The sequence below is a fragment of the Sphaerodactylus townsendi genome, linkage group LG12, assembly GCF_021028975.2.
Source record: "Sphaerodactylus townsendi isolate TG3544 linkage group LG12, MPM_Stown_v2.3, whole genome shotgun sequence".
Taxonomy (NCBI): Eukaryota; Metazoa; Chordata; class Lepidosauria; order Squamata; family Sphaerodactylidae; genus Sphaerodactylus; species Sphaerodactylus townsendi.
In genome coordinates this window covers 43,161,452-43,189,431 of record NC_059436.1, presented here as the reverse complement: position 1 = coordinate 43,189,431, position 27,980 = coordinate 43,161,452, and the positions used below count along the sequence as shown (strand labels likewise).

Sequence of the window (27,980 nt, the reverse complement as noted above, 5' to 3'; positions counted from 1 at the left end):
CCGCCACAAAATTTCCCAGTCTGTCTGCTGATCGCATCGAAAAAGTATTCCCTTTTTTCTCATGTTTTACTTTTTGAATGAGAGAAACTTTCTTCTTAAGAAACACATTACTTACTTTGACAGGGAAAATATTTCATAAGAGATTTTCCAGAGGTTCTAAATTTGCTATTTTTGTTGGAAAAATATGAGAGAAAAATCCTTGTGGGGGGAACAATTCATTTCCTCATGGGCTGGGCGGGGGGGGGGGGTTCCCCCTCACCTTGGTCTTCACATCGCTGCTCTCAGCCTAACCCTAACTTATCTGACAGGACATCTGTGAGGGTAAAGTTGAAAAAAAAAAAGACAAGAACTATAAATGCTACCTCACATGAGAAAAGCATTGGGGGGAGGATATAGTGATAGCAGACAGTACTCTGAATTTGGTTTACCCTGCCAAAGACCAGTCCTGCCAACCTGATCCAACTGCTGTTGCTGAGCCACCAATTTGAATTCCCTTGACTGTCTGTGCATTCTTCCCCCCCCCCCCCGCCACCACCACCGTTTTTCATGTGGAGGGTGCACCGTTGTCATTTGGTGCAGACTTGAGAGAGCCCTAAGTGCTTAATACAGCATTTTGATACCCTGCATTTGAAAGCAACGCTTTGCCGGTAGAATCACTCTTGCATCTTTCCCTGCTGTAATTACATGCCCCTTCGCACAGCTTCTGATGGTTTCATACTTGCGGCTATGGTTCAGGCTGCTCAGCTACCCTCTGTATCTCTGCTGCTCCGGATACCAAATTCCTTGGTGTCTGCCCTCCAAACTGTGGCTAAACAGCTGCTGGGTATATTTGTGTTGGCTAAAACGAAATCCACTTGTTGACACTCTCAGAACTATCTGCAGTGGTGGTTACCCTTGGGAGGGAAAAAATATGTCCATGTCCAAAATGATATGCTACATGTTGTGCTTGCTTGTTTGCTATTACTTTTGACATTTGCGAGTTGCTTCTCTGCTGAAAAAAAAAGTTACTTGAGGTGATGTGCTGTAAACCTATTGGGATTTCACAATCCTGGCTTGAATTAGCTTCTTTGCTTATCTCAGTCTAATGGATTGCTTAAAGACAGCACTTACCTGCTGAACGTATTTTTAGATGTGATGTCTTTAGATCCAGGCACTACCCGCAAATAAAAAAGCGGTCCGTATGCAAGCCATCCATAAACACAATAAAGCACATTGTAAAACTAACAGAAAAACACCAGCAGAAGGTGTGGACAAATAGAAAGCAGCAGAAAGGTGGGTCAGCAAAAAAACCCTGCTAACATTTACTAAAAGGCTACTTGGGTCAAATCTTTTGGGCAGGACGTCTTTTGTGATAGTGACATTTAGGCCCTTTCCGCACGGGCAGAATATGGCGGCCTGGGGATGGCAAAAATGCCATCCCCAGGCTGCCATTCGCACAGGTGGTGCCCTCGCGCCGCCCGACCAGCACAAAGCTGGCGTTCCCAAACCATGCATCCCCAGTGTGGTTTTGGGAACAGCTTGGCTAGAGCATTTCTTGGCCATGCTTAACTTGGCATGCGGCTTCCAAGGGTTCTGCTCTCAGACTAGGAAAGGTCCTACCATGTCCCTTGGCCCTCCAGTGCATTGCCGGCACTGGGATTGCCACTTGCCCTGCTAATTCTGGAGGCAGCCATGCAGGAGCAGAGGCGTGTAATCTGGCTCCCGGCGATGTGCCGAGGGTCAATTGCAGCCGCTCGACTTTACAAGTAATAGCCGTACTGTCCCAGCCGGGTTCCTGAGGACTGTCCATGCGGATGGTCCCTAGTGTATGTTGGTCGGCGCGGTGATGCTAACCCAACCTCTTTTCCGCCTCGCATCTTGCGGAAGGGGCCTTAAGCAGGACTCCCCCACTGTTACTTCAGATAAGACACTTTTTTAAAAAAAGGAGATACAAATTGGGCGTTAGCAGCATGTTCCTCATATATGTTCTTTCCTGGTCTTCTCTCTCTTCCCTTCAGGCTTCTTTTGTGTTCAATGGTGTGGTCAATGGTGTAGCTAGTGGTGTGTGTGTGTGTGTGTGTGTGTGTGTGTGTGTGTGTGTGTGTGTGTGTGTGTGTGTGTGTGTGTGTGTGTAGCTCCGTGTTCCACTCCCTATGGTCACATGGGGTGTGCATTGCAGGCCCATACCTAGTGGTGGGATTCAAATAATTTAACAATTGGTTGTTTACACGCACTATTTTAACAACCAGTTCTGCCCAAGTGGTGCAAACCTTCTGAATCCCACCACTGGTCACACTCCCTTCAACTGTGCCCCACCTTGAATTTCCTATGAAGTTTGGGGGCTGGGCAGAGTTGCGAGGAGGTGGGGCGTTGCTCAAGGTGAGCCCCAGGTGCCATTTTACTCAGCTGAACCCCTGTTTATGGTGTCAGGTGAAGGAAAGGAAGGGCTTTTTCCATTTGAATCCCTGCGACCTGGATGGAGGACAGCTGTCATTGAGCTGCTTTATCTTTGCTCTGTTCCCCTGTGTTGCTGAGGTTGTCAGGTTGTCTGCTGTGTTTGGCAACCTCCTGTCTGTCTGTGCCCTTCTCTTTGAGGTGCAGCAGGGCCAAAATGGTGGGCAAAAAAAAAAAGTACTATCAGTAATGCCATAACATCACTTCCAGTGCTGATAGTGAAACTCCAATTTGGCTCGAACCAACTGTTGCCATTCGAACTGCCAAACTGGCGAGCACTTCCTCTGCAAAACCAGGATTGTAATTCAGCTTCAAACTGTAGTTGGCAATCCAGGCTTGGATGTGCAAACTGGCAGTTGCTACAAGTACCGTGAAGTTCATGTAACCGCAAAGCATTAGTAATCGGGTGCTGTGTGGTTTTCCGAGCTGTATGGTTGCATTTAGTAGTATTTCCTCCCGACGCTTCGCCTGCATCTGTGGCTGGCATCTTCAGAGGATCTGAGCTCACCTTCAGATCCTCTGAAGATGCCAGCCAGATGCAGGCGAAACGTCAGGAGAGAATGCTGCTAGAACACGGCCATACAGCCCGGAAACCACACAGCACCCCAGTAATTCCGGCCGTGAAAGCCTTCAACAATACATTAAGCACAGTAATGTTTGTGTCGAAGTGGAAGTCACTGGCTGACTTTGAATGTGCAAGGGAAGGGGAGCATGGAAGCACAAGGCTACTCCATGTAGCACTGAAAAACGATGTGGCGTTATGTCTTCAACTGAGGTAGCTCCTGGAAGGGCATGGTTTTTAACAGTCACTCAGCATTCTTCATCTCTCTTCCTTCAGGGTGGTCTGATTGCTCTCCTTTTGCTACTGCTGCTGGTGCTTACCCGTCGCCTTCAGGCGCCCAGCGCTGGTATACCGATCCCGAAGAGCGCGTACTGAGGCCACCCATCTAGATCCACTATATACCGCTGCGCCGTTGGCCTCAAGGGAGAGAGAGCTTCCGGAACTCACGCTTGCAGGCCCACAACTCAGTCATTGGCATGCCCATACGCGGAGGACTTCCATCCTGGATGACTACCGACCACGTAGGGAGGACGAGAACCTCTGCACTGGCAGGCTGCAGGGAGGGACGAGTTCGAGGTTACGACGCGCCGGCTGAGCAGCCTGGAACAGGGACGAGGAGAACCCAATTTCACGCAGAAGAAAGGTTTGTTGCCTTTGCCAGAAGTCAGCTCCACGCGCCTGGAGGGTCATTAAGAAGTGATGGATGAGCAAGGAGGTGGCTTGCCTAAGCCATGCTGGGTGTTCAATCTTCCTTCTCCCCAGGCTGTGTCGTGCAAGCACGGTGGGCTGCTGCACCATAAAACAATCTTCTGTTTCCTGGCATGTGGCAACTGGTCATGCTCCTGACCCCACCGCAGGGAATGTTGTTGCCACAGGTGCTTCGAAGCAGAAAAGAATCAGTTTGTTCCATTTTTAAAACCAAATGAGTCATTGTCTTCTGTTGAGAGATTTGGATGTTGGTGTATTCTGTGCCTCTGTGGGAACCCAGCCTCTAGCATACGATGTGTGGATCCCTTCCTGCGGATAAGTGGCAGTCATTAAGAAAGAACTGCACAATCCCGAAGTCAGCTTATCCTCCTAGCTGAATGGGATCACTTGTGCGGTGGGGGGTGGGGAATGTTGTTAAATATTTTAAGCTACTGCTGTACAAGTTTTCATTGGGAGTTGTTGATGCTTGGAGGGTAGAATTAAAATCTTAAAATGCAGCCCTAAGGCAGAGAGGTGGGTGAGGTCATGATCTAGATTCCTGTGCCAGGGTCAGTGGGGAAGTGAAGAACATGGGCAGCTTCATAGGCCTGCCTGGGAATAACAAGAGGAGTTTGACTGCCATTTCCTTTGTACCTTTTCATTAGGAGACAAGACTACAAAATTCCAAACTTTAATTCCACCCTGTAAATAGGAAATGGTAGTTAATTTGGAGGGATCTTTTCTGGGGTTTTTTCTTTATTCAGAACATCTGTGCACTTGGTTCAATCTCATGATTCCAGACCAGTGTATATTAAAACACAGACTGCTTAGATTATGACACATTTCATAGGCTCCATTATAGATTGTGCCCAGTAGGGACCTGGTGCTTCTTCAGATAGCCTGAATCCATTCTATCAGTTTCTACCAGCATGGCCAATTGGCCATGCTGACAGAGGCTGATGGGAATTGTAGTTCCTGAACATCTGGAGAGCCGCAGGTTCCCTACCCCTGGTCTAGGGCAAAGTAACAGTGCAGTTCCACATACTCTCCTATTAACACCTCCATTTGTCTCAACCCCTGTTATCACTGGGCAGTAGGAACCATTTATATCAACAAGAAACATCCAAAACTGATTGTTTTTTTGCAAGGTTTGGAATTGATAAGACGTTTATGGAACCTGAAGACCTGGAGGTGGTGATGGCCACTAGCCTGGATAGCTTTAAAAGGGGCTTAGACAGATTTATGGAGGAGAAGTTGATCTCTGGCTACCAGTCTTTATCATAAGAACATAAGAACTAGCCTGCTGGATCATACCAGAGTCCATCGAGTCCAGCACTCTGCTACTCGCAGTGGCCCATCAGGTGCCTTTGGGAGCTCACATGCAGGAGGTGAAAGCAATGGCCTTCTGCTGCTGCTGCTCCTGAGCACCTGGTCTGCTAAGGCATTTGCAATCTGAGATCAAAGAGGATCAAGATTGGTAGCCATAGATCGACTTCTCCTCCATAAATCTGTCCAAGCCCTTTTTAAAGCTATCCAGGTTAGTGGCCATCACAACCTCCTGTGGCAGCATATTCCAAACACCAATCACTCAAGTTGTACGAAGAAGTGTTTCTATTAATCCCACCTTCCTCAGCATTTTCTAAGTGAATGCCCCTGGTTCTGCAATTGTGGAGAAAAATCTTCCTTTGATCTGAGACTGTCAAATTAGCAGACCAGGGTGCTCAGGGAGCAACAGCAGCAGAAGGCTAATATGTTTCTACATCCTGCACATGAGCCCTATGTGGCATTACAGGGCCACTGCTAGTAGCAGAGTGCTGGACTAGATGGAATCTGGTCTGATCCAGCAGTCTTTTTCTTATGTTCTTATGTTCTTAAATCTCAGGTGTTGTCATAGAGATCCTAATTACTGCCAGTTAAAACCGATCTGGATTATCTGATAAAGCATCCTAAAGGAAGCATTGCTCTTTATGTGTAAAGATGAAAGCCAGTGTAGCCCAAGGAAAGCCAGTGTGGACCAATGCTCATACATGTTATTCAGCATTTTGAATAATTGATTAAATGAGTGACCAGTAGTTGTGCAGGATTACCTGTATTGTGAATTAACTGAGTGGCTGAACATGGTTGTAGCAGCAAGCCCGACGTGGGAGACTTCTTGATGTGTTTTGGGGGCATTCTTTGATCAAACATATAATCCTATCCCTGGACTGAATCCAGGAGAAATAGGCTTGCCCCTCATTTTGTGCCCAAAAGCTGATTGGGTGACCTTTATACAAACTACTGTTGTAATGGCTCCTCGATCCCTCTCTGGAGCAGTTTTTCAAGTGTACAAAATCCAATGTAGGAAAAAAAAGTGTAATTTTGTTTTAAAGCAGCAAATTGAAAAAAAAAAAGAAGGAAAGAAAAATAACAGTTGAATAGCTCTCCTGATGAACAGGTAATCAGACTTCTGCGTGGCAGCTGCAGATGTGTTTTTATTTTCAAGGAACAAAATTGAGAAGCAGCAGAATACACCCAGACATAGAAGAATTTAGGCTTTTTCAGACGAAGCAGGAGACCACGATTGTCAGCCCTGTACCTGCCCCATCCATCACATCAGTTTTCTACTGGGATAATAATGCCGGTTTCTCTTATAGGGTTGTAAAGGTTACAGAAAGAGTGTCCTGATCCCTGGGGAAAGTGCTATATAAACCTTGAATGATTGTGCTAGTAATAATACAGCCCTTCTGATATGCACAAACTGTACAACTTTTGCCCCGGCTTGGAGACATTGCTTCTGTTCTCCTTTTAAAAGAAAGAAGCTACGGGAGCTGGACTTGAAAGACGTGGATTCAAATGCTCTTTCTTTCATGGACCCTTTAGGTGTCTTTGGCCAAGTCAGCCTCTTTTCCTTGTCTGGAAAACACAATCATCGCTGACCAATTTCGCTTAGTCGTTGAAGGTGAACGTGCTAATGATGGCAGTCGGTTTGCAAATTGCGCTCCTGGTATAAATTGCAAATCCACCCAGCAGCGCAATTGCTTAAAAACAGAACAAAAAAGGTAGGGCGGGGGGGAAGACAACTTATTGTTATTTTTATCTAAAGAATTTCTCTGGAAAATAAGATGAGCTTTGAGCATGCAATGAAAACACAATTCACAGTTCGCTTTGATCGTCATGCCAGTACCTCGCTGAGAATTCTTAGTATTGCAAGTGACTGCTGGCGCCGGGTTCCGGAGAAGAAGCTTTTTCATTATGCTCCTCACCCCGCTTGCCTTCCAACCACCCACAGATCCTTGGGGAGGCCAGCCTCCGTCTGAGAACCATGACAGTAAAACAAATTAAAATCCCCTGCAGATGTGAATTTATTTATTTTTATGGTAGGCAGAGATTCAGTGCTACATTAAAAACCTATGGAGTGGATTAAATTTCTATAGAAACCTGATCTCTCACTTGGGCCCCTTTGAATATTCTCTTTGCACATCCTCCACTGGAGTTAGTATATACTTGACAACATGGATAGTGGAGAAAACTCCATTTCGCGCTTACTTGCCTGGTTACCACCGGTTTATAAAATGATGCATGTAATGTAGGAAGATTGAAAAAGGATCCTTTTTTTCCCTGAAGAGAAAGTGATTGGCAGTAGATTCAGGACAGACAGAACCATGCAGTGCTTCGTACGGTGCAAAATCAACTTAAAGAGCACATGGACACACATGCTATAGCGATTACAAGTGACATGGACAAGGGAGCAGGCCCATTTTAAATGGGAAGACTAATCTCAATGGCAGTAGGTTATGAAAAGTGGATGACACATGTATGTTCAGAAATAGAACATCTCTGAACTCATGAGTACAAGACAAGGGGAAACGTTGCCCTCTAGGTTGTCTAAGTAGGGCAGGCCAACCCAAGGTGCTCCAGATGTTCATGGACTATGCTGGCAGGGACTGATGGGAATTGTAGTCCATGAACATCTGGAGCACCATAGGTTGGCCACCCTGGTCTAGGATGGCCAACTCTGGTTTGGGAAATTCCTGGAAGTTTGGGGGTGGTGCCTGAAAAGGGTGTGGTTTTGGATGGGGGGAGAGCTCTGCAGGGTAGACTGCCCTGGAGTCTGGAGATCAGTTGCCATTCCAGAAAATCTCCAGGTCCCACCTAGAGACTGGCAAAACCATTGGTTTCCTTGTCCATCAAATTGACCATGGTGAGAAACCATATGTTGGACCACTTTTGCCAGTGACCTCATTTACCAGAACACCATCCTGTAGCCACTTGAAGTACCTGGGATCTGTCACCCTCCAGACTGAAGATATTTTAAAAGTCATCACCTCCCTTTCGTTATGGAAATCTGAGCAAATGAGGAAGGAGGTTTGGGCAGATTAGTGCACATTGTACCCTACGACATGGTAACAGCTTTTAGAAGTTTTAGGTTTGGGGGAACTGCAAGGTGGCACATTCCCTTTTGTTCTCTGAATAATTGTTTTGATGAAGATGAGGTCCTTCTTGGCCCAATGAAAGGGTACTGTTGTGGTAGTCACAAGTGACAAGTGTCATCCTCAGCAAAGTAGCCCCAATATCTTAGTACAACACTTTTTGTTTATTTTTCCAAATCATTATTTAAGCAGTGGGCAGTGACTAGTGTAGATGAGAATAGATAGCCTAGAGGCTCAGGGATCCACTCTATCAGCCCCTACCAGCATGGCCAATTGGCCATGCTGACAGAGGCTGATGGGAATTGTAGTTCCTGAACATCTGGAGAGCTGCAGGTTCCCTACCCCTGACCTAGAGTATGGCATCTATCTCTTTCTCTCTTACTTTGCTCCTTCTTTTCCATTTTTGTTCTTGGAAATGACAATAAAAAGAGGCTTTAGTTAGGGCCTTGCCATTCATCTAGATCTCAATCGATCAAAAAGAACTGTACCTAACATGCCCCCCCCCCCCAAAAAAAAAAAACTGGGGTCTTAACCTTCAGCAAAACTCACCACCAGGAAACTTTTATTATCTGTTATTTTCTTCAGAGCAGAATCCTGAAAACTGGAGCCCGTCTCGACTGTTTTGACCTGTGGCACCTCTTTTCTCTTTATTTCTTTGTGCCTGTTTCAGCTACCAGCACCACACAAGAAGCAAAATTTGTGTGTGTGTGTGTGTTTTCTTTCTGTTGCGCTGAGGAGAGAATGGAATCCCCAGAGTGTTTTGCCTAATGCACATTTGATTGCTCGCGTTTTTAATCTGTCTCTTCGAAACACCAACACCCATTATTGAAATGTCATTAGAAAGCGTTTAATATTGTTAACCTGCAGCAAGGCAATAAAAAAGCCTCCAAACAACCCCCCCCCCCCCAAAAAAAAAAGTGCATTAATTTTTAACTGGAAACCAAGTAAGTGGGTGGAGGGGAGCCATTTAACAACAGGCTCTCTCATTGCAGTAGACCGAGGCCCAGATCTAGATACCGGTAGTTGGTTTTAATCTTTAAAATCCACATGTGGACTCTTCCCTGGATATCTGAAGCAGTACTTTCTCTTCCATCATCTGGCTTTTGAGAGATGTTGCACGCTGTAACTAGACAGAAGTCATTGGTGGCATCCAGTGTCTGACTGAATGGATTTATTTAGACCAGTGATGGCGAACCTATGGCCCGGGTGCCAGAGGTGGCACTCAGAGCCCTCTCTGTGGGCACACACAAACAGAGTTCATCATGTGGGGGGAAATTGCCCCCTCCCCCACATATACACATCTAGGCTGGCCTGGCCCGCTGGGCTCGATTATTAGCATTAAACCTAAGACCTAGTTTTGGGAAAGCAGCGTAGGTAACCTTGTTAAGCACTGTTAAACCCCACTGATTTTCATGCAAAGAACTAAAGCGCAATCCTTTACCTGGGAGTAAGCTTGGTTGCTGGCAATGTGGCTTGCTTCTAAGTAAACCTTCCTATGGTTGTGATTCACCCGTTGGAAGAGTTGCACGGTTGCTTCAAAGCAAAGCCACCTTCTACCACCAAGCTTACTCCCGAGTAACACACGCCTCAGAGCCAACCATTTTTTCTAAACTGAAACCTCAGTATTCAGGTTAAATTGCCGTGTGGGCACTTTGCGATGAATAAGTAGGTTTTGGGTTGCAGTTTGGGCACTCGGTCTCAAAAAGGTTCCATCACTGATTTAGACTGTGTCAATGGCAGGGAAGCAATAGGAGTACACTTTTCACAGGAGCAGCATCAAGCAACATGGGACCGCAGCTTGCCACCCACACATTCCTGAGCTGCTTGCTGCCTCTGCTGCCCCTCATTTCTGCTGCTCCCCTTTTCCCCATCAGACCTGAGCCTAGGCTTGCCAGCAATAGGTTGGGAAATACCTGTAGATCATGGAGGAGGAGGAGGAGGAGGAGTTGGATTTATATCCCCCCTTCCTCTCCTGTAAGGAAACTCAAAGGGGCTTACAAACTCCTTTCCCTCACCCCCCCTCACAACAAACACCCTGTGAAGTAGGTGGGGCTGAGAAAGCACCAAAGAACTGTGACTCGCCCAAGGTCACCCAGCTGTCATATGTTGGAGTGCACAAGCTATTATGTTGGAGTTTACCAGATAAGCCTCCACAATTCAAGGGGCAGAGCGGGGAATCAAACCTGGTTCTCCCGATTAAAGTGCATCTGCTCTTAACCACTACGCCATGCTGAAGTGGAGCCTGAGGAGGGTAGGGGTTGGGGAGTGGACGGACCTCAGTGAGTTATAATATCATAGAACCCACTTTCCAAAGCAGTTATTTTCTCCAGGGAAACTGATCTCTCTGTTGCCTGATAATTCATTGTAATAGAAGAAGAAGAAGAGGAGGAGGAGGAGGAGGAGGAGTTTGGATTGATATCCCCCCTTTCTCTCCTGCAAGGAGACTCAAAGGGGCTTATATACTCCTTGCCCTTCCCCCCTCACAACAAACACCCTGCGAGGTAGGTGGGGCTGAGAGATCTCCGAGAAGCTGTGACTAGCCCAAGGTCACCCAGCTGGCATGTGTGGGAGTGTACAGGCTAATCTGAATTCTCCAGATAAGCCTCCACAGCTCAGGTGGCAGAGCTGAGAATCAAACCTGGTTCCTCCAGATTAGATACATGAGCTCTTAACCTCTTACGCCACTGCTGCAGGAGATTTTCAGCTACCACCTGGCGGTTGGAGCCTAAGGAGGATGGGGTTTGGAGCGGGGATGAACTTCAATGGGATATAGTGCCATAAAACCTGCCTTCCAAAGCAGCCATTTTCTTCAGGGGAATTGATCTCTTTTGCCTGGAGGTCAGTTGTAAACCCAGGAGATCTTTTACCACTGCTTAGATGTTGTCAACTCTACCAGGTCAAAAGTGTAGACAAGATGATTTCACTTGGACCAGTCTGGAACTCTCCACTCTGTCCTTTCCCTTTCCCTGCTGAGCTGTACTGTGTGCCTCAGTGTATCTCTTTAGAGACAAAAGGGAGGCTTAAAAGGAAGGGGGGAATTGTGGAACCAGCTATGCCGTTTTAAAGGTGAAACTTAGGCCCCTTCCGCACATGCAAAATAATGCGTTTTCAAACCACTTTCACAACTGTTTGCAAGTGGATTTTGCTATTCCGCACAGCTTCAAAGAGCACTGAAAGCAGTTTGAAAGTGCATTATTCTGCATGTGCGGAATGAGCCCCAGCTTTTCCCCATGTCCCATGGTGGCTATGGGTTTCGCCTTTACTTTGGATAAAATAAGGTTTAAATTTCTTCAGAGCAGAAAGGAGAAAAAATGGGAGCTGGATGAATCGTGCACAGATTTGGTATGATGTCATCTGGCCATTGAACTGTTTCTCTGGGGGCTTTGTTCTGTCTGGGGTTTTTTTTGGGGGGGGGGAAATCCACACATGGAAGCAAGTGTTTATACACCCCATCTTTCTCCGGACACAAGCAAATTTATCTCGCGCTTTGAACGTGCAAAGTAGGAACATGTGTTTGGATTCAGAAATATTTTGGAATTCACCGAATAATGCCATATTCAGAAAGTTCCGATTCAAAGCCATATTTGAAGTTGATTGTTCCAAATTTGATACTTTTAAATAGCACAAGCACACATACCTTTTTCTTGAAAATCAGGAGAATTTAAACTCTGTTTTGTTTTTAGTTTTCAGATTTTTCTGCAAACTTGAGAAGTACCCCAAGTATGAAGAAACATCTATTGGGGGGTGGGGGTGCTCCCTATCTGTGGATTTAAGTATCCACAGGCAGAAGGCACATTTTGTTGTCAGATATATCGATGCTATGTACGCAGTCTGCATCTTCCCAACTTGTGCCGTCTCTTTGGGGTTTTTGTTTGTTTGTTTGTTTTCTTTGTGTAAATTATTTAGAATTGCGTAAGTCTGCAAAGACAGAAATGACTGAATTTTCGATACAGTTCAGAGCAATAACAGCAAACAAGATTTAGGGCACAATATTACTGTGCTAACGTTTCAGGAATTGGCGATAAAACATATTTACATTCTAGCAATTTCTTTTTTCTCCATCTAGGAAGTTCTAAAAGCCAAAGAGTAATCAAACCGAGAGAGGAGGGGTGGCAATGCACAAATTGCCTTCCCCCTCCTGCTCTTGTTGAAATATTGAGAGGGGGAGTAGGAAGGTGTTGAGATGCTCGCTCGGCTTTTACTCTTTGATCAGGTAAGGATACAGTGGGCTGTTGTGTTTTGGAGACAGCTTGCTGCATTGCTTGCTGGGATGGGATGTCATCCCCAGTCTCTAGACAGTCATTTTGGGCCCTCGAGGGAAATCTTGCAGTATAGTATCATAATCTAGAATCTTCTGGGTTTTGTCACCAAAGTATAAACGGCTTCACCAACAGAGCTGTCACTGAAACGCCTTTAAGATGTCACTTGGTAGCGTTAATTACCATGGATGGTGAGTCAAACTGAGTTACACCATCCTTCCCCCCCCCCTCATATTTTATCCCCCTGTGGTTGTTCAAACCCAGTTCAGAAAGTCTTCACGACTGAATGTTGGACTGGTGAGGTGTTTTAGGAGGCAGCATGAGGAGGACGCTGTAGTCTGGGAGGAATGGGGAGGAGGCAGAACAATCTTGAATCTCTGCCTTATCTCCAAGAAGTGGTATGGACTCCTTGTGGTAGCACTAATGTGGATTTGATGGTCCTTGTGGTGTCTTCCAACTCTAATGAGCAAGCTGCTCAGATCAACTGACTTCTTTTATGAGGCAGGCCTTTCTTCCCCATGATACTGAAGTACTGTGGATAATCACCTCTTGCATTTTAATTCTGAGGACAGCCCGGCTGTTTCTGGCAAGAAAAAAACATAGTTCATGTAACCTCCTTCTGTGGGTTCTGTGGGGCAGTACTTGGAAGGAGTTGCAAAGAACTAAATTTAAACAAAACAGTTTACTTCTCTTAACAAATAACACTTTTAAAACATTTAACATTTACACTTTACAGTCCTGTTAAGTTTGCATTTTCGAGTCCTTATATTTACAGTCTACTGATATTGCCAAGTCCAATTCTTCTTTGCTGGTGGTTGGTTTTGAAGACTTCAGAGGCTTGGTGAATGGGATTCAAGATGATGAAGGTTCCCAGAAAACTCTCACCATTTACATACATAAAAACCCTGAAACAATAAATTCTAACATTTACAATATAGCAAAAAAATATAAACTCCCTTCCCACTAGTTCCCCACAACATTGCAGTTACCTTAAACAAGGTGTTAAGGGCTGTAACGACCCAAAGGACCCCCAGAATATTATTTATATATATTTCTGCTTTAAAATAATATTGGCAAAAGCCAGTTACCAAAAAGCACTCCTACGGGTGTAGGTAGCCGCATGATCAACTGACCACAGCCAAAAGGTCAAAACTACTTTAACCAAAGCTAAGATAATGAGTTACTCCAGCATAACCTGGAGGTCTCATTTGAGTAACTAGAATGCTTGATTACCACACCTTGCAAAGATACTGTTAAGACAAAGAATATGGAAAGCCAACTTGCTATCAAACACTGCACTTCCTATCTCTTCTGGGAACCCAGGTCAGCAACAAATAGTTGTTCCTTTGCATTTAAGAATAAGAACATAAGAACAAGCCAGCTGGATCAGACCAGAGTCCATCTAGTCCAGCTCTCTGCTACTCGCAGTGGCTCACCAGGTGCCTTTGGGAGTTCACATGTAGGATGTGAAAGCAATGGCCTTCTGCGGCTGTTGCTCCCGAGCACCTGGACTGTTAAGGCATTTGCAATCTCAGATCAAAGAGGATCAAGATTGGTAGCCATAAATTGACTTCTCCTCCATAAATCTGTCCAAGCCCCTTTTAAAGCTATCCAGGTTAGTGGCCATCACCACCTCCTGTGGCAGCATATTCCAAACACCGATCACACGTTGCGTGAAGAAGTGTTTCCTTTTATTAGTTCCCAATTCTTCCCCCCAGCATTTTCAATGAATGCCCCCTGGTTCTAGTATTGTGAGAAAGAGAGAAAAATTTCCCTCTGTCAACATTTTCTACCCCATGCATAATTTTATAGACTTCAATCATATCCCCCCTCAGACGTCTCCTCTCCAACCTAAAGAGTCCCAAACGCTGCAGCCTCTCCCTCATAAGGAAGGTGTCTCCAGTCCCTCAATCATCCTTCTTTGCCCCTTCTCTTCTGCACTTCTTTCTATCTCTTCAATGTCCTTTTTGAGGATGTGGTGACCAGAACTGAACACAGTAATTCCAAGTGTAATCGCACTAACGGCTTTATATAAGGGTGGCATGACAATCTTTGCAGTTTTATTTATCAATTCCTTTCCTGATTATCCCCAGCATAGAGTTTTGTCTTTTTCACAGCTGCTATACATTGAGCTGGACATTCCCATGGAACTTCTCACCAAGACTTCCAAATCCCTTTCCTGGTTCAGTGATCGATAGCACTGACCCCAGAAGCGTGTAAGTGTAAGTTTGGATTTTTTGCCCCTATGTGCATCACTTTGCATTTTGCTACATTGAACTGCACGGCTACTCTCTGTGCTCCACTTCCACCTAATTTATCAAGGTCCGCTTTGGAGCTCCTCGCAATCCTTTGTGGTTCTCCTACCACCTCACATAATTTGGTATCATCTGCAAACTTGGCCACCACGCTACCCACCCCTACTTCCAGGGTCATTTATGAATAGGTTAAAGAGCACTGGTCCCAATACAGATCCTTGGGGGACACCCACTCCTACATCTCTCCCTTGTGAGACTTTCCCATTTCCCCCCACTCTTTGCTTCCTTTTCCTCAACCAGTTTTTTAATCCATAGGAGGACTTCCCCTCTTATTCCTTCAGTGCTGAGTTGTCTCAATAGGCTGTGGTGGGGAACTTTGTCCACAGCCTTTTGCAACTCCACGCAGGCAATGTGCACTGGGTCCCCCTGATCCCCATGCCCCATTTACATCCCTCAAAGAACTCTAGTAAGTTTGTAAGACAGGATTTCCTCTGTTCTGCAAAAGCTCAGCGCCTGACTCTTTCTCAGCAGGTTTATTTCTTTTGTACATGTTTTATAATTTTATCTCTTTAATGACAGATTCTACCTAATTTACTCAGGAACAGATGTCAAACTGACTGGCTCCAGTACTTTCCCTGGTCCCCCCCCTAGATCCTTTCTCAAAGATTGCGTGACATTGGCCATCTCTCCAGTCTCTTAGGGATGGAGCCTGATTTCAAGGATAAGTTGCATATTAAAGTGAGAACATCAGCAATTTCATGCTTGAGCTCTTTAAGAACTCTTGGGTGAATGCAATCTGGGCCAGGGGATTTGGTAGCATTTAGTTTATCAATGGCTGCCAGAACTTCTTCCTTGTCTACCACTATCTTCGTTAGTTCCTCGGATTCGCCTCCTAAGAAGCTTGGTTCAGGTGCAGGAATTTTCCTCACCTCCTCTTGGGTGAAGACAGATGCAAAGAATTCATTCAGCTTTTCTGCAATCTCCCTGTCATCTTTTAGCACACCCTTTGTTCCTTTGTCATCTAACGGGCCTACCGCTTCCCTTGCTGGCTTCCTGCTTTTGATGTACTTGAAGAACTGTTTGTTGCTGGTTTTGATGTTCACAGCCATGCGTTCCTCATAATCCTTTTTTGCCTCCCTTACAGCTAACTTGCTTCTCTTTTGCCATCATTTGTGTTCTCTCTGGTATTCTTTATCAGTTAAGTTGGACTTCCATTTTCTAAAAGACATCTTTTTTCCCCTAATAATTTCCTCAACGTCCCTTGTTAACCATGGTGGCTTTCTTTTGGACTGGGCGCTGCCTTTCCTAACCTGTGGAACACATTCCAGTTGAGCTTTTAAGACTGTGTTTTTAAATAACCTCCAAGCATCTTGGACATTTTGGACTCTCTTGATTTTCCCTTTCAGCTTCCTATGCACTATCCCCCCCTTTCATCTTTTGGAGAAATTTCCCTTTCTGAAGGCTTAATGTAATCTACATTAGTAGTTGTCACTTGTTCGCATGCAGAGATACTGAATCTGACAGCATTGTGGTCGCTGTTCCCTATCGGCTCAACAACACTGACTTCCCGCACCAGGTGCTGGGTCCCATATAGAATTAGATCTAGGAGCACACCTCCCCTTCTTTGTTCTACAACCATCTGCTCTAGTTTTCACAGTCATTTTTTAGCATATCCAGGAATGCTCTCTCCTTACTATGACCTGAACATGCATTTTCTCCAGCTTATATGTATAGTTAAAATCACCCATTACCAATGCATTTTTGCTTTTGTTGGCCTCTCTAATTTCTTTTTTTTTTTCCATCCTCAGAATCCTCTTGTGCTTTTGGTCAGGGGGACGATAATATATTCCTAATGTTAAACTATGCTTCACCCCTGGTATTGATATCCACAGTGCTTCTGTAGAGGAATCAGCTCCCCCTGCATTGTCTATTTTATGTGACACTATGCTCTCTTTGATGTAGAGGGCCACCCCACCCACAATACGCCCTGTCCTATCCTTCCTAGCCTGTAACCTGGGATAACAGCATCCCACTGGTTCTCCTCATTTCACCATGTCTCTGTGATGCCCACTATATCAGTGTCCTCCTTCAAAACTCTGTACTCCAGCTCCCCCATTTTAGGTCGAATGCTTCTACTATTAGCATAGAGACACTTGTATACTCTGTCTCTGTCCCTAACCTGGGATTTATGTGTTTTGCCCTCTAGCCTTTTGTAGACACTATCACTATTTCCTTCCCTTTGTCATGACTCTCCTAAAACCACTTACCTTATCCTGATCTAATGTCTCTGTCAAATCTGAATATCCTGGGCAGTGACGCTCAAGAGTTAATCTGCATGGAAGCCTTTCAGCGTTTCCTCGTTTAGCTTAACAAAGCAATTTTGGCCCCATTGTCCCGGGTTTAGCAGTAGATGAGCTAACTAATTACCTCAGCACCCCCAAACCCAGCACAGATGTGAAACTTAGTGTGATTGGTTCCTTTCCCACCAAGGAACGACCCACCTTATAAAAGTTTAGTTCACCTGCAACAGTTTGCTCATTGCCACATGTTCTTGTTGGTGTTGAGACATGAATTCATCCTTCATTGGGTTTCTGTGCTGGCATGGAATCCCTGCCTTCTACTTCTACTCTTCTAAGAATCGTTAGGTAACGTATTACCCCGCAACAACCCCCATTCCCTTCTCTATCATCCAATCTATCTTTCAAACCTGCTTATATCCTAGGAAACTTGAATGTATGTGCTTTTGTGTCTTACTGTGTGTATGCATTTTTGAACCAAATTTATATAAAACGTTTAAACTCAATTTGGACTCTTGCATTACTCTGTGGAATATTCATTGCCAGAATTCCTTCCCCATATTATACAGTCTAAAAGATCTCCTCTTGGCCCCTCTTGCTGCCAACGTGAGTGTTCATTCCCCTTTGCTACTTTTAAAAACCATATGTGTGCTGTTACACTTTTAGCAGCTGGTGGAGATTCCGTTCAATAAAACCCTTACCCCTGTTAGGCCAGTAACAGGGCTTAATAAAATCAATCAAGGTCCCAGCCTGGTAGCCTTGCTTCTTCCAACCTCATGAATTCTGCAGCATTCTGCTTCCTTTCAGACTCCACCCCTTTCTGGGTCATCCCATTCTTACACAGGGGTTACATTCACAAACTGGGCTTATGTGTTTTAGACTTATATAAACTGGCCATATCGATTCAGGCATGTTTTGAGCGGGTCAGTGGGAAAGGATAGGTTTTGTGTGAGCAAGGTCCCAAGTTCAGTTTCCAGCATCTCCAATTACTGGAGCAGCTGGTGTTGGGAAGACTCTTCTCTGCTTGAATGAAACCTGTGACGGCAGCAGAAGACAGTGACCCTCCTGTGTTCCATGCATAGCTCATCTTGGGTTAAGCAAGCAGAATCTCCAGTTTATCCTGCGCTGGAGTCAGTAACCCTCACAAAATACGTCCGGATAAATAAAGGGTGCATAATGTCATCTAATGATAAGCATGTCACAGTGAGAAAGTTAATGGAGTTTCAGGCTTTGCTCTGATATCTGGCTGTGGAACGGATAGATAAGCAGCAAGGCGCAGATCAAGGGTTTTATTCCCTCCATATCAGTCCTAACTTGAACACATCTTGTGGCATTAATGTTATATCGGCAAGTCAAGGGGTGAGTATACGGAAGGGAGCGGGCTTGGGAAGAGAGGATAGATGGAGAAGAAAGTTACAAGGAACTTCTGGTCACTTAAGAACTGAGTGGATGGCCTTGTGTGGAAGAGAACAAAACATTCACACCATGGCCCCTTCTGCACACGCAAAATAATGCGTTTTCAAACCACTTTCACAACTGTTTGCAAGTGGATTTTGCCATTCCGCACAGCTTCAAAGAGCACTGAAAGCAGTTTGAAAGTGCATTATTCTGCATGTGCGGAATGAGCCAAAGAGAGAAATGAAGCACAAGGCAGCCTTTAATGGGTGATGACTTCAGGGAAATAATTAGAAGAATAAGAAGAAAAGTTTGGGCTGAGAGAGTCCTGAGAAAACTGTGACTGCTCCAAGATCACCCAGCAGATTTCATGTGTTGGAACAGGGAATCAAACTCACTTCACCAGATAAGAGTCTGCCACTCATGTGTAGGAGGGGGGAATCAAACCCAGTTCTCCAGATTAGAGTCCACCTGATCTTAACAACTACACCAAAAATAAGGGGCTAAGATTTATTAGGAAAGGTGATATAAGGACCCAGAAACAAAATGAGAGTGGCGGTAGAGGGGGGAAATGAAGTGTGTGTGTTCATAAATTCTCTCTTTTCCTTTCCTCTCTCTTTTTCAAAGGACTGATAAGGTAAAATGGAAAACACTGGGAACAATAAAGAAACAAACAAACAAAGTTCCAAGTATTTTAGCTTTTCAACATGATAGAGTAGCTTGAGGGCAGGGTCAGGTTGCATCTGTATCAACTTTATTCCTAAATCTAAAGGACAGAGCCATACTTAGCACTGTTCCAATTCAAGCATCATCAATTGAGGGGTATCAGGGGATGGGAAAAGCATTTCTGGGCCTGAGATCATGGAAGACTCTTGGTCAGAGAGGAAAACACTGATTATTTTGCAGGAACTGTTCAAAGATTTTGCTCCTTCTCTCTACATTCCACATCATTTCACTTAAGTTGTTTTAGGTCAGGGTAGGGAACCTGCGGCTCTCCAGATGTTCAGGAACTACAATTCCCATCAGCCCCTACCAGCATGACCAGTTGGCCATGCTGACAGAGGCTGATGGGAATTGTAATTCCTGAACATCTGGAGAGCCGCAGGTTCCCTACCCCTGTTTTAGGTGGACATGAAGGATGGGGAGGAGTTTGTATTTAGATTCCATCTTCCTCTCTTGTAAGGAGTCTCAAAGTGGCTTACGGACTCCCTTTCCCTTCCTCTCCCCACAACAGGCACCTTGTGACGTAGGTGGGGCTGAAGAACTGTGACTAGCCCAAGGTCATTCAGTGGGCTTCATGTGTAGGAGCAGGGAAACAAATCCAATTCACTAAATAAGAGTCCACCGCTGATGGGGAGGAGTGGGGAATCAAACCCGATTCTGCAGATCAGAGTCCACCTGTTGTTAACCACCGCACTATGCTGATCTCTGCGGGTGACAGATGGAAGGATGTAAAGCATCATCATCATGTTGTTTTAGAAAAATCCTGTCTCAATAATAGTTGGAATAAGAAGCATACTGAAAAGTTTAGCCCTGCCCTTTGGTCTCCAGGCTTGACAGATGACTCCTGGAGGAAAAGGGGTAGGAACCCAAAAGGAGGAGAGGGAAAGAGGCAGAGTTTATATTAGGATATGCTGGAAAGAGTTGTAGATAAGTGTGACTTCGTTAAGAGCCTGGTGGTGGCGGAGGAGGTGGCGGAGGAGGTGGCGGTGGTGGAGGAGGAGGTGGTGGAGGAGGTGGTGGTGGAGGAGGAGGAGGTGGAGGAGGAGGAGGAGGAGGAGGAGGTGGTGGTGGAGGAGGTGGAGGAGTTGGTGGTGGAGGAGGAGGAGGTGGTGGAGGAGGAGGAGGAAGAGGTGGAGGAGGAGGAGGAGTTTGGATTTATATCCCCCTTTTCTCTCCTGCAGGAGACTCAAGGGGGCTTACAATCTGCTTGTCCTTCCCCCCTCACAACAAACACCCTGTGAGGTAGGTGGGGCTGAGAGAGCTTTGAAGAACTGTGACTAGCCCAAAGTCACCCAGCTGGCATGCATGGGAGTGTACAGGCTAATCTGAATTCCCCAGATAAGCCTCCACAGCTCAGGCAGCAGAGCAGGGAATCAAACCGGTTCCTCCAGATTAGATACACGAGCTCTTGAACTCCTACGCCACTGCTGCTCCCTGGGAGAACAATGGACAGAGAAAGAGAGAGAAAGGAGGGGTCAGATGGCAATGCCCAGGTTAAGACAAAGAGAGTGACAGCCTATTTAAAAAGATAATAATGATACACACTTAGAGTGATGTAGCGCCCCCCGCAGTATCCAGGCATGCTGAGTTGCTCACTCCAACTATTTAGTGGTTAAATACATGAGAGTAGATGTTCAGGCAGCAGTGAATTACTGCCTCTGGACCTCAGCACTGCATAAATCCCAGGCTGTTAAAAAAAAGCAAGCAAGCAAGATATTGGTTCTTAAGAACCTGAAACTCTTTGTGGTGCTGCCACAAATCTATATAGAATCATAGACAAGGAGTCGGAAGAGACCACAAGGGCCATCAAGCCCAATCCTCTGCCATGCAGAAATACACCATCAAGGCACTCATGACAGATTCTGTTTAAAACCTCCAAAGAAGGAGACTTCACCACTCTCCAAGACAGTGGTGTATATAATGTCCATGCTGGGACCTGCAGTTTGACAATGCATAAAGCCTCCTTGGAAATTCAGTATAAGGTTCCTTTGACTGCTAACTAATTGCATTATCCCCGTCCCATTCTCTCTCTCTGTTCTCTCCTCTCTCCCTTGGTTCTGAGTAGTTGGGGAAATATCACTCTTCTCAATGTGTATGGAAGGTTCTGTCTTGGAAAGATTCATGTTACCCAACTGTTTCTGCCCAGGAGGAAGGCATTGGTTATTATCTACTGCTGAGCTATCCGTACTCCTGTTACTGTTGTTTACCCCTGGGATGCTTTGAAATGACTCTGGGAGAAAGCCAGAAAAGAAAATTCCCAGCCCACCACCAGTAATAAATTGTGTGTGTGGACAGGTGAACTTGTTGTGCATTTCTAAGGAGACCAAAGAACAGAAATTTCTACTTTTCACGGCACACTTTTAAAAACTTTCTAATATAATTGTCATGGCACCAAATGTCTGACCTGGCTGTCTAGTGGGTTTTTCCCCCTCCTCCTCCTTATCTCTGGTCGTTTCCCCACTTACCTCGACCAAAGGTTGCTGTGCGCTACTCCCAGCGCGCGTCATTTCTGGTGCGCTCCTGTGCTTCCCCATCAAAAGGCACCGTTTTGAGGAGAGCCAGGAATGATGTGCACTGAGGGGACGCGACAGCGGCAGCTGCGTTGTCACCGCCCCTGTAGTGGGGAGTGCCGGGGGACCCCTGCACTACTTGGGGAGAGTAGCGCGCAGCAGCAGGCAAGTGGGGAAACGACCTCTGTTCTCCCAACCCTGTAGCCACCCTCCATTCTGTGGGATGAAGAACATACAGTAGTTATCTCTGCTGAGATGCTTGCATAAAATGCCCTCCCTGTGCTATTTAACTGTTGTTTATTGTCTTGCTCGCTCCCTTTTACCAGTAAAACTCATTAATCCCTGAACATTTGATTCTCTCTTTTTTTCAGGGGCTTTGCCTTTATTGGAAGTTATATGATGTTAATATGTGGAAAAGTCACCTGCTGCTCAAAGGGATAAGGCAATGCTTCCTCTGGTGTAGGAAAAGTGCACAGAAGTCTTCTGGGAAGAATTAGGACTAATAAAAGGAAACACTTCTTCACACAACATGTGATTGGTGTTTGGAATATGCTTCCACAGGAGGTGGGGATGGCCACTAACCTGGATAGCTTTAAAAAGGGCTTGGACAGATTTATGGAGGAGAAGTCGATCTATGGCTACCAATCTGGATCCTCCTTGATCTGAGATTACAAATGCCTTAGCAGACCAGGTGCTCAGGAGCAGCAGCAGCAGCAGGCCATTGCTTTCCCATCCTGCATGTGAGCTCCCAAAGGCACGTGGTGGGCCACTGCGAGTAGCAGAGTGCTGGACTAGATGGACTCTGGTCTGATCCAGCGGGCTAGTTCTTATGTTCTTATGTTCTTATTCTCTGTTCCATGAAATATCTTCCAGAACTAAAACAATGACTTTATCAAAAATATTTTAATAAAGATATTACCCCAATGGAGGATAATTCTATTAGGACCCACAAAAACTTTCAAAAATGTTGAACAGACTTCATTAGGTGATGTGCAAATATATACCCAGGTTGCTGAAGTTTTACTGGGGTGTGAACTGGATATCTGTTCTCCTTTTGAAAACAGAAATACCCAGGAGTGATTTAGACCTAGTCCAGGGGTAGGGAACCTTTAACGCTCAAAGAGCCATTTGGACCCGTTTTCCACGGGAAAAGAAAACACTTGGAGCCGCAAATAATTTTTGACAATTAAAATAAAGATAACACTATATATATAGGGTTTTTTACCTTTTACTCAGCTCATTCTGAGAAGCGCATGGATGCGCCCGCCCTGCTGCCTGCAGGGCGGGCAAGGATGGGGCCGGCGGCTCGGCCTCGCTGGCTGCTGGGAAAGCGCCCGCCCCGCTCCAACGGGGCAGGCAAGAGGGGAAGCCCGCGGCGTGGCCCAGCCAACCGTGGGCAGTTGGTGTGCCCGCCCTGCTGCCTGCAGGGCGGGCAAGGATGGGGTCGGCGGCTTGGCTCGTGGAGCCACAGTGCAAGGGCAGAAGAGCCGCATGCGGCTCTCGAGCCGCAGGTTCCCTACCCCTGACCTAGTCTAATGAACCATACAACTATGGGAATAAATTATTCTTCCGCTGCAGTTTTAAAGCTAACACATGCCTGTGTTCAGTTTATAATATTAGTTTGTAACGTGTATGGTTTTTTGAGCTATTTTATGTTGTCCAGATGCTGTCTTTCAGGTGGATATGAAAAATGAATTATATAGTGAGCCAAAACTCAGTTAATGCACAGTTCCTAAGTAATCTTGTTTTCTAGTTTTCATTTGTACATTCTGGGTGTACAAGTGCATATCAGAGGACTGAGAGGGAAAAATGGGAGGAGGGAGAGTAGAGTTGAAGGTTTTTGCTAGCCTCTAAATAAAGATGTCTGGATCTCATTGGAACCAGCGTGACATAGTGGTAAGAGCAGCAATCTCTAATGTGGAGGACTCGGCTTAATTCCCCACTCTTCCACATGAAGCCTGGTTGGTGAGCTTGGGCCAGTCACAGTTCTCGTAGAACTCACTCAGCCCCACCTATTTCACAAGATGCCTGTTGTGGGAAGAAGAAGGAAATCCAGTTGTACACTGTTTTTGAGACTTCTTAAGTTAGAGAAAGAACCATCATGATTTATGGCTAACAGCAGCAAACTCAAATCTGTAGAGCTGGGTTCAGTTTTCTGCTCCTCCACACGAAGCGTCCTGCGCGACTTTGGGCCAGTCACAGTTCTCTCTGAACTCTCTCAGCCCATGCAGAGGCAAACAATGGCAAACTGCCTAAAAATGTCTCTTGAAAACCCTACGGGGTCACCATAAATCAGCTGTGACTTTTCATCACTGCTGGTGCCTCATTCTGTAGCTCCTAACTCAGGCTCATTCTGCACATTCAGAATAATGCACTTTCAAACTGCTTTCAGTGCTCTTTGAAGCTGTGCGGAATGGCAAAATCCACTTGCAAACAGTTGTGAAAGTGGTTTGAAAACATATTATTTTGCGTGTGTGGAAGGGGCCTCACTCATTTAGTCTCATTTGAAATTGGACTTTCTCTAGATGTGATTCTAGTTAGCAAAAAGAGCTCAGATTATCCACGTAGAAACCAGAAGTAGAAGTACTTTGCTCAGAAGCGGCACTTAATGAAGGCATCTTAACACTGTTACACCTGTCTGGCTCGCTGACCCCGCCTCACCTTCTTCAGTGTATATTTCTGCTTTCCCCCCACAAGTCTGTGACACCTATACAATTTGAGAAGCAGAGGTAGTAATATTTAGCCTTGAGGCCAACTGCAGCGATGAAAGAAAGGTGCCTGCTTTGTTATCTTTTTCATTCTACATGGAGGAAATTGTTTGTCAATAGAGAGAGAAGAAGTGATTTTTATTCATGACTCGGTAATAGAACATATGCCCTGGTTCAAAACTCGGAATATACTTTAAAAAAAAATCTGAAGTTGACAGGTGCTGGGAAAGCCATTTGTTTAGTTGTAATTCTGGTGATTCTCTGTCATGGTGTCTCCCATGCTAGCAGATGTTAACCCCATAATCACCTGTCACGTGGCTGCAAAGAAATCCTCTCCACATTTTTCTATGCAACAGATTAATCCATAAGAACATAAAAACATAAGAACTAGCCTGCTGGATCAGACCAGAGACTATCTAGTCCAGCACTCTTCTACTCGCAGTGGCTCACCAGGTGCCTTTGGGAGCTCACATGCAGGATGGGAAACCAATGGCCTTCTGCTGCTGCTGCTGCTCCTGAGCACCTGGTCTGCTAAGGCATTTGCAATCTCAGATCAAAGAGGATCAAGACTGATAGCCGTAGATCGACTTCTCCTCCATAAATCTGTCCAAGCCCCTTTGAAAGCTATCCAGGTTAGTGGCCATCACCACCTCCTGTGGCAGCATATTCCAAACACCGATCACACGTTGCGTGAAGAAGTGTTTCCTTTTATTAGTTCTAATTCTTCCCCCCAGCATTTTCAATGAATGCCCCCTGGTTCTAGTATTGTGAGAAAGAGAGAAAAATTTCTCTCTGTCAACATTGTTTACCCCATGCATAATTTTATAGACTTCAATCATATCCCCCTCAGATGTCTCCTCTCCAAACTAAAGAGTCCCAAACACTGCAGCCTCTCCTCATAAGGAAGGTGCTCCAATCCTTCAATCATCCTCATTGCCCTTCTCTGCACTTTTTTTATCTCTTCTATATCCTTTTTGAGATGTGGCGACCAGAACTGAACACAGTACTCCAAGTGTGGTCGCACTTGTTTAGTAACAGGAAACTTGTTTAGTAACAGGAAACCTAGATGATATAGCTCAGTAGGGTTTTATAGCTGCTTTATCACTTTTATATGTTGTTTTATTGTTGTATGTAGTTGTAGATTTGTATATTTTAACTGATGGGGTTCTACAACATAATGGCCTTTGGCTACATACATTGAAGTGTATGACTGTGTTGGGAATAGACCAGAGATTACTGTTTCTTATTCGCCAGTTGTATTCCTCAACTACCTGTCAAGTTCGTTGTGATCGTGCGGGCCGCCTAACTTCACCTATAGTTTCTAACAAGGGAGTCAAGCAGGGTTGTATTCTTGCTCCTCTCCTGTTCAATCTTTATTTAAACGACCTTGCTCCTCATTTATCTCAGACTGAAAAGTCCATACGCGAATTCCCCATTTTGGGACAAAGACCCACATGTGCACTTCTCTATGCAGATTCATTACACTCGTGTTACTGGTCTCCGGGTCCAAGGTGGGCCTGCAAAGACTTTCACTTCAAGCCTTTTGCGACGTGCATTCTCGCAATGTAAAACAGTGCCCTGTCGATTAATTATAACAAATCCAAAGTGCTGATCTTTTCGAATTCAAAAAAACTTCAGCACGATGGAAAATAAACGGTACATTTGGATTTCGAACAGGTCCATTCATACAGATATTTAGGAATCACCTTCCATCATTCCTTAACCTGGACCTCTCATATCCACCAGACTCTCAATACAAGTAAAATCAAAGTGTTGGCAATATCCAGATCTTTTTTTTTCACACCCAGAGGCGGTCAATTTTTCCCTGCCGCGAATGGAAGTTTTTTTTCAGTTAAAAACTACTGCCACAATTACTTTACGGAGCTCCAATCTGGGGAGCAAACCGCTGAGAAATTAGAGAGTGTTCAATTCTTTTGTTTCTTCGTCGTTATTGGTGCTTCCAAACTCAGTCACGTTATCAAGTTCTTTTGTTTAGAAAACCGGAGCCAAGACAATTTTTTTTTCCTCGGTTTTGGCTCTCTTTGTTTTAAATACTGGCTTCGCTTCTTCATTATAGGAGAGCCACTCCGGACAGTCTCTCACATATTTTCTGTTAAGCTTCACCTCACTTCCACTCCACCTGGCACACCAAAATTATTTCAAGCAAATAAACAACATAGGTGTATCTTTTGATGACCAACTCCTTTACTGATGGACGAAAAGACAGGCTTTCGAGGAGTTTTGAAACAACCCACTTCTTGACATTGAAGGGCAGCTTCTCACAGCTGGAGCCTGCAGAACTTAGTTTCTCCCCACATTTTATGGCATTTCACCACCATTACTGCCGGGTTTTGTATGGCTAAATATATGAGTAATTTAATCAATCCACATCTCCTCGCGAGATATTTTATGCTTGCTCGGCTAAATTGTGAGGTTGACCGACTGCCCAAACAAGCCGCAGATATCATGGCATCACATAGGAGAACAGGACTTTGTTCCTTGCAATGCAGCGGGCCTACCCGAAACAACTGAACACGTGCAATTCGCTTCATCACTGTTGCAAAGATTTGGCAGTCTATCGGTTGCTTTTTCTCGAGGCCATCTTGAATAAATTTTCAGTGAGATCAGACAAGGAAATAGTTTCACACCTGCTTAGTGACCATCATCCCCACACTACTGAATCAGTTGCCAGGTTTTTAACAAAGGCACTTGGATCAAGAGTGAAACCTTTGTGTAAATTTTAGTCAATTGGTTTTAACATAATCTGTATTTTACCACTCTTTATATGCCATTAAAGGTTTTGTATTTGTATTTGTATTGTATTTGTGTATGATATGGTGTGATGATCCTCTTGTCATTCTGATAGTAAGTGGATGGACCAACTTCCCGCTCTGTGCCTTTAAACTGGGTTGCCATCTTTGGGTTGGGAAATTCCTGTAGATTTGGGGGTGGAGCCTAGGGGGGACACACCTCAGCAGATTGTAATTTTATAGAGCCCTTTTCCAAAGAAATTGATAGCTGTTTTCTGGAGATCAGCTATAATTCTGGAATAACTCCAAGCTGTACTGCAGGTTGGCAACAGTACTCAATTGAGTAGCACATGGTTTTGTAAGGGTCTGGTACTCCAGTCAATAATAAGTCTCAAGAAAGGTCCAAGAGCTTTATTAGAACTGTGTCAAGCCCCAACAGCCAGGTAGCTGAATCTAAGATCCAATGTCTCTTGAAATGTCTCTGGCCCCAGTATATTCCTTAGGGTTACAGTTTGGTTCAACTCATAAAGCCCCTACCTTTGCATTCCCCCAATATCAGCATGAGAAAGGACAGTAATACAGTTACATTGTTTTGAGAATAGGCGAGTAACTCCCTGTGAAAGAAAGATTGTGAGAAAGACTTCCGCACGGCCACGCTGGGGGTTGGGTTGGCGTACATGACGCCGACCCAACCCCCCCGGGGCCGTTCTCACAAACGGTCCTGGTAACGACAGGGAAGACGGCACCACGCCAGGGGACACGCCCCCTGCCCTTCACGACCACTCCAGAGTCGCAGGGCGGGGGGGGGGCTGTCCCCAGGACTCGGCGATGCGTCGGACGGTCGCAGGGACGGTAAGTCGATTGGGCAAGGGGGGAGGGATGGCGCCACCATTTTCCAATGTCTTCTGTTTTAGGAGATTTGTGTGGAAAGGGCCCCAGAATACACCAGGGGTCTTCCTTGGTATATCCGCTTCATCTGCTCAAATCCATAC

At 45.3% G+C, this 27,980-nt stretch overlaps 2 protein-coding genes across 2 annotated transcripts in view; both read left to right on the top strand.

The window, feature by feature from the left end:
- LOC125442216 (astrotactin-2-like) overlaps positions 1 to 3,389 on the top strand; it is a 244,905-nt gene extending 241,516 nt beyond the window's left edge. The window contains exon 3 of the mRNA XM_048513442.1: positions 3,272 to 3,389. Within this exon, the coding sequence (XP_048369399.1) occupies positions 3,272 to 3,370 (99 nt within the window). The 3' untranslated portion in view covers positions 3,371 to 3,389. The remainder of the gene's footprint in view (positions 1 to 3,271) is intronic.
- LOC125442215 (astrotactin-2-like) overlaps positions 3,378 to 27,980 on the top strand; it is a 198,777-nt gene continuing 174,174 nt past the window's right edge. Inside the window, exon 1 of the mRNA XM_048513441.1 lies at positions 3,378 to 3,638. The gene's annotated coding sequence lies outside the window, so the exon portion shown is untranslated. The remainder of the gene's footprint in view (positions 3,639 to 27,980) is intronic.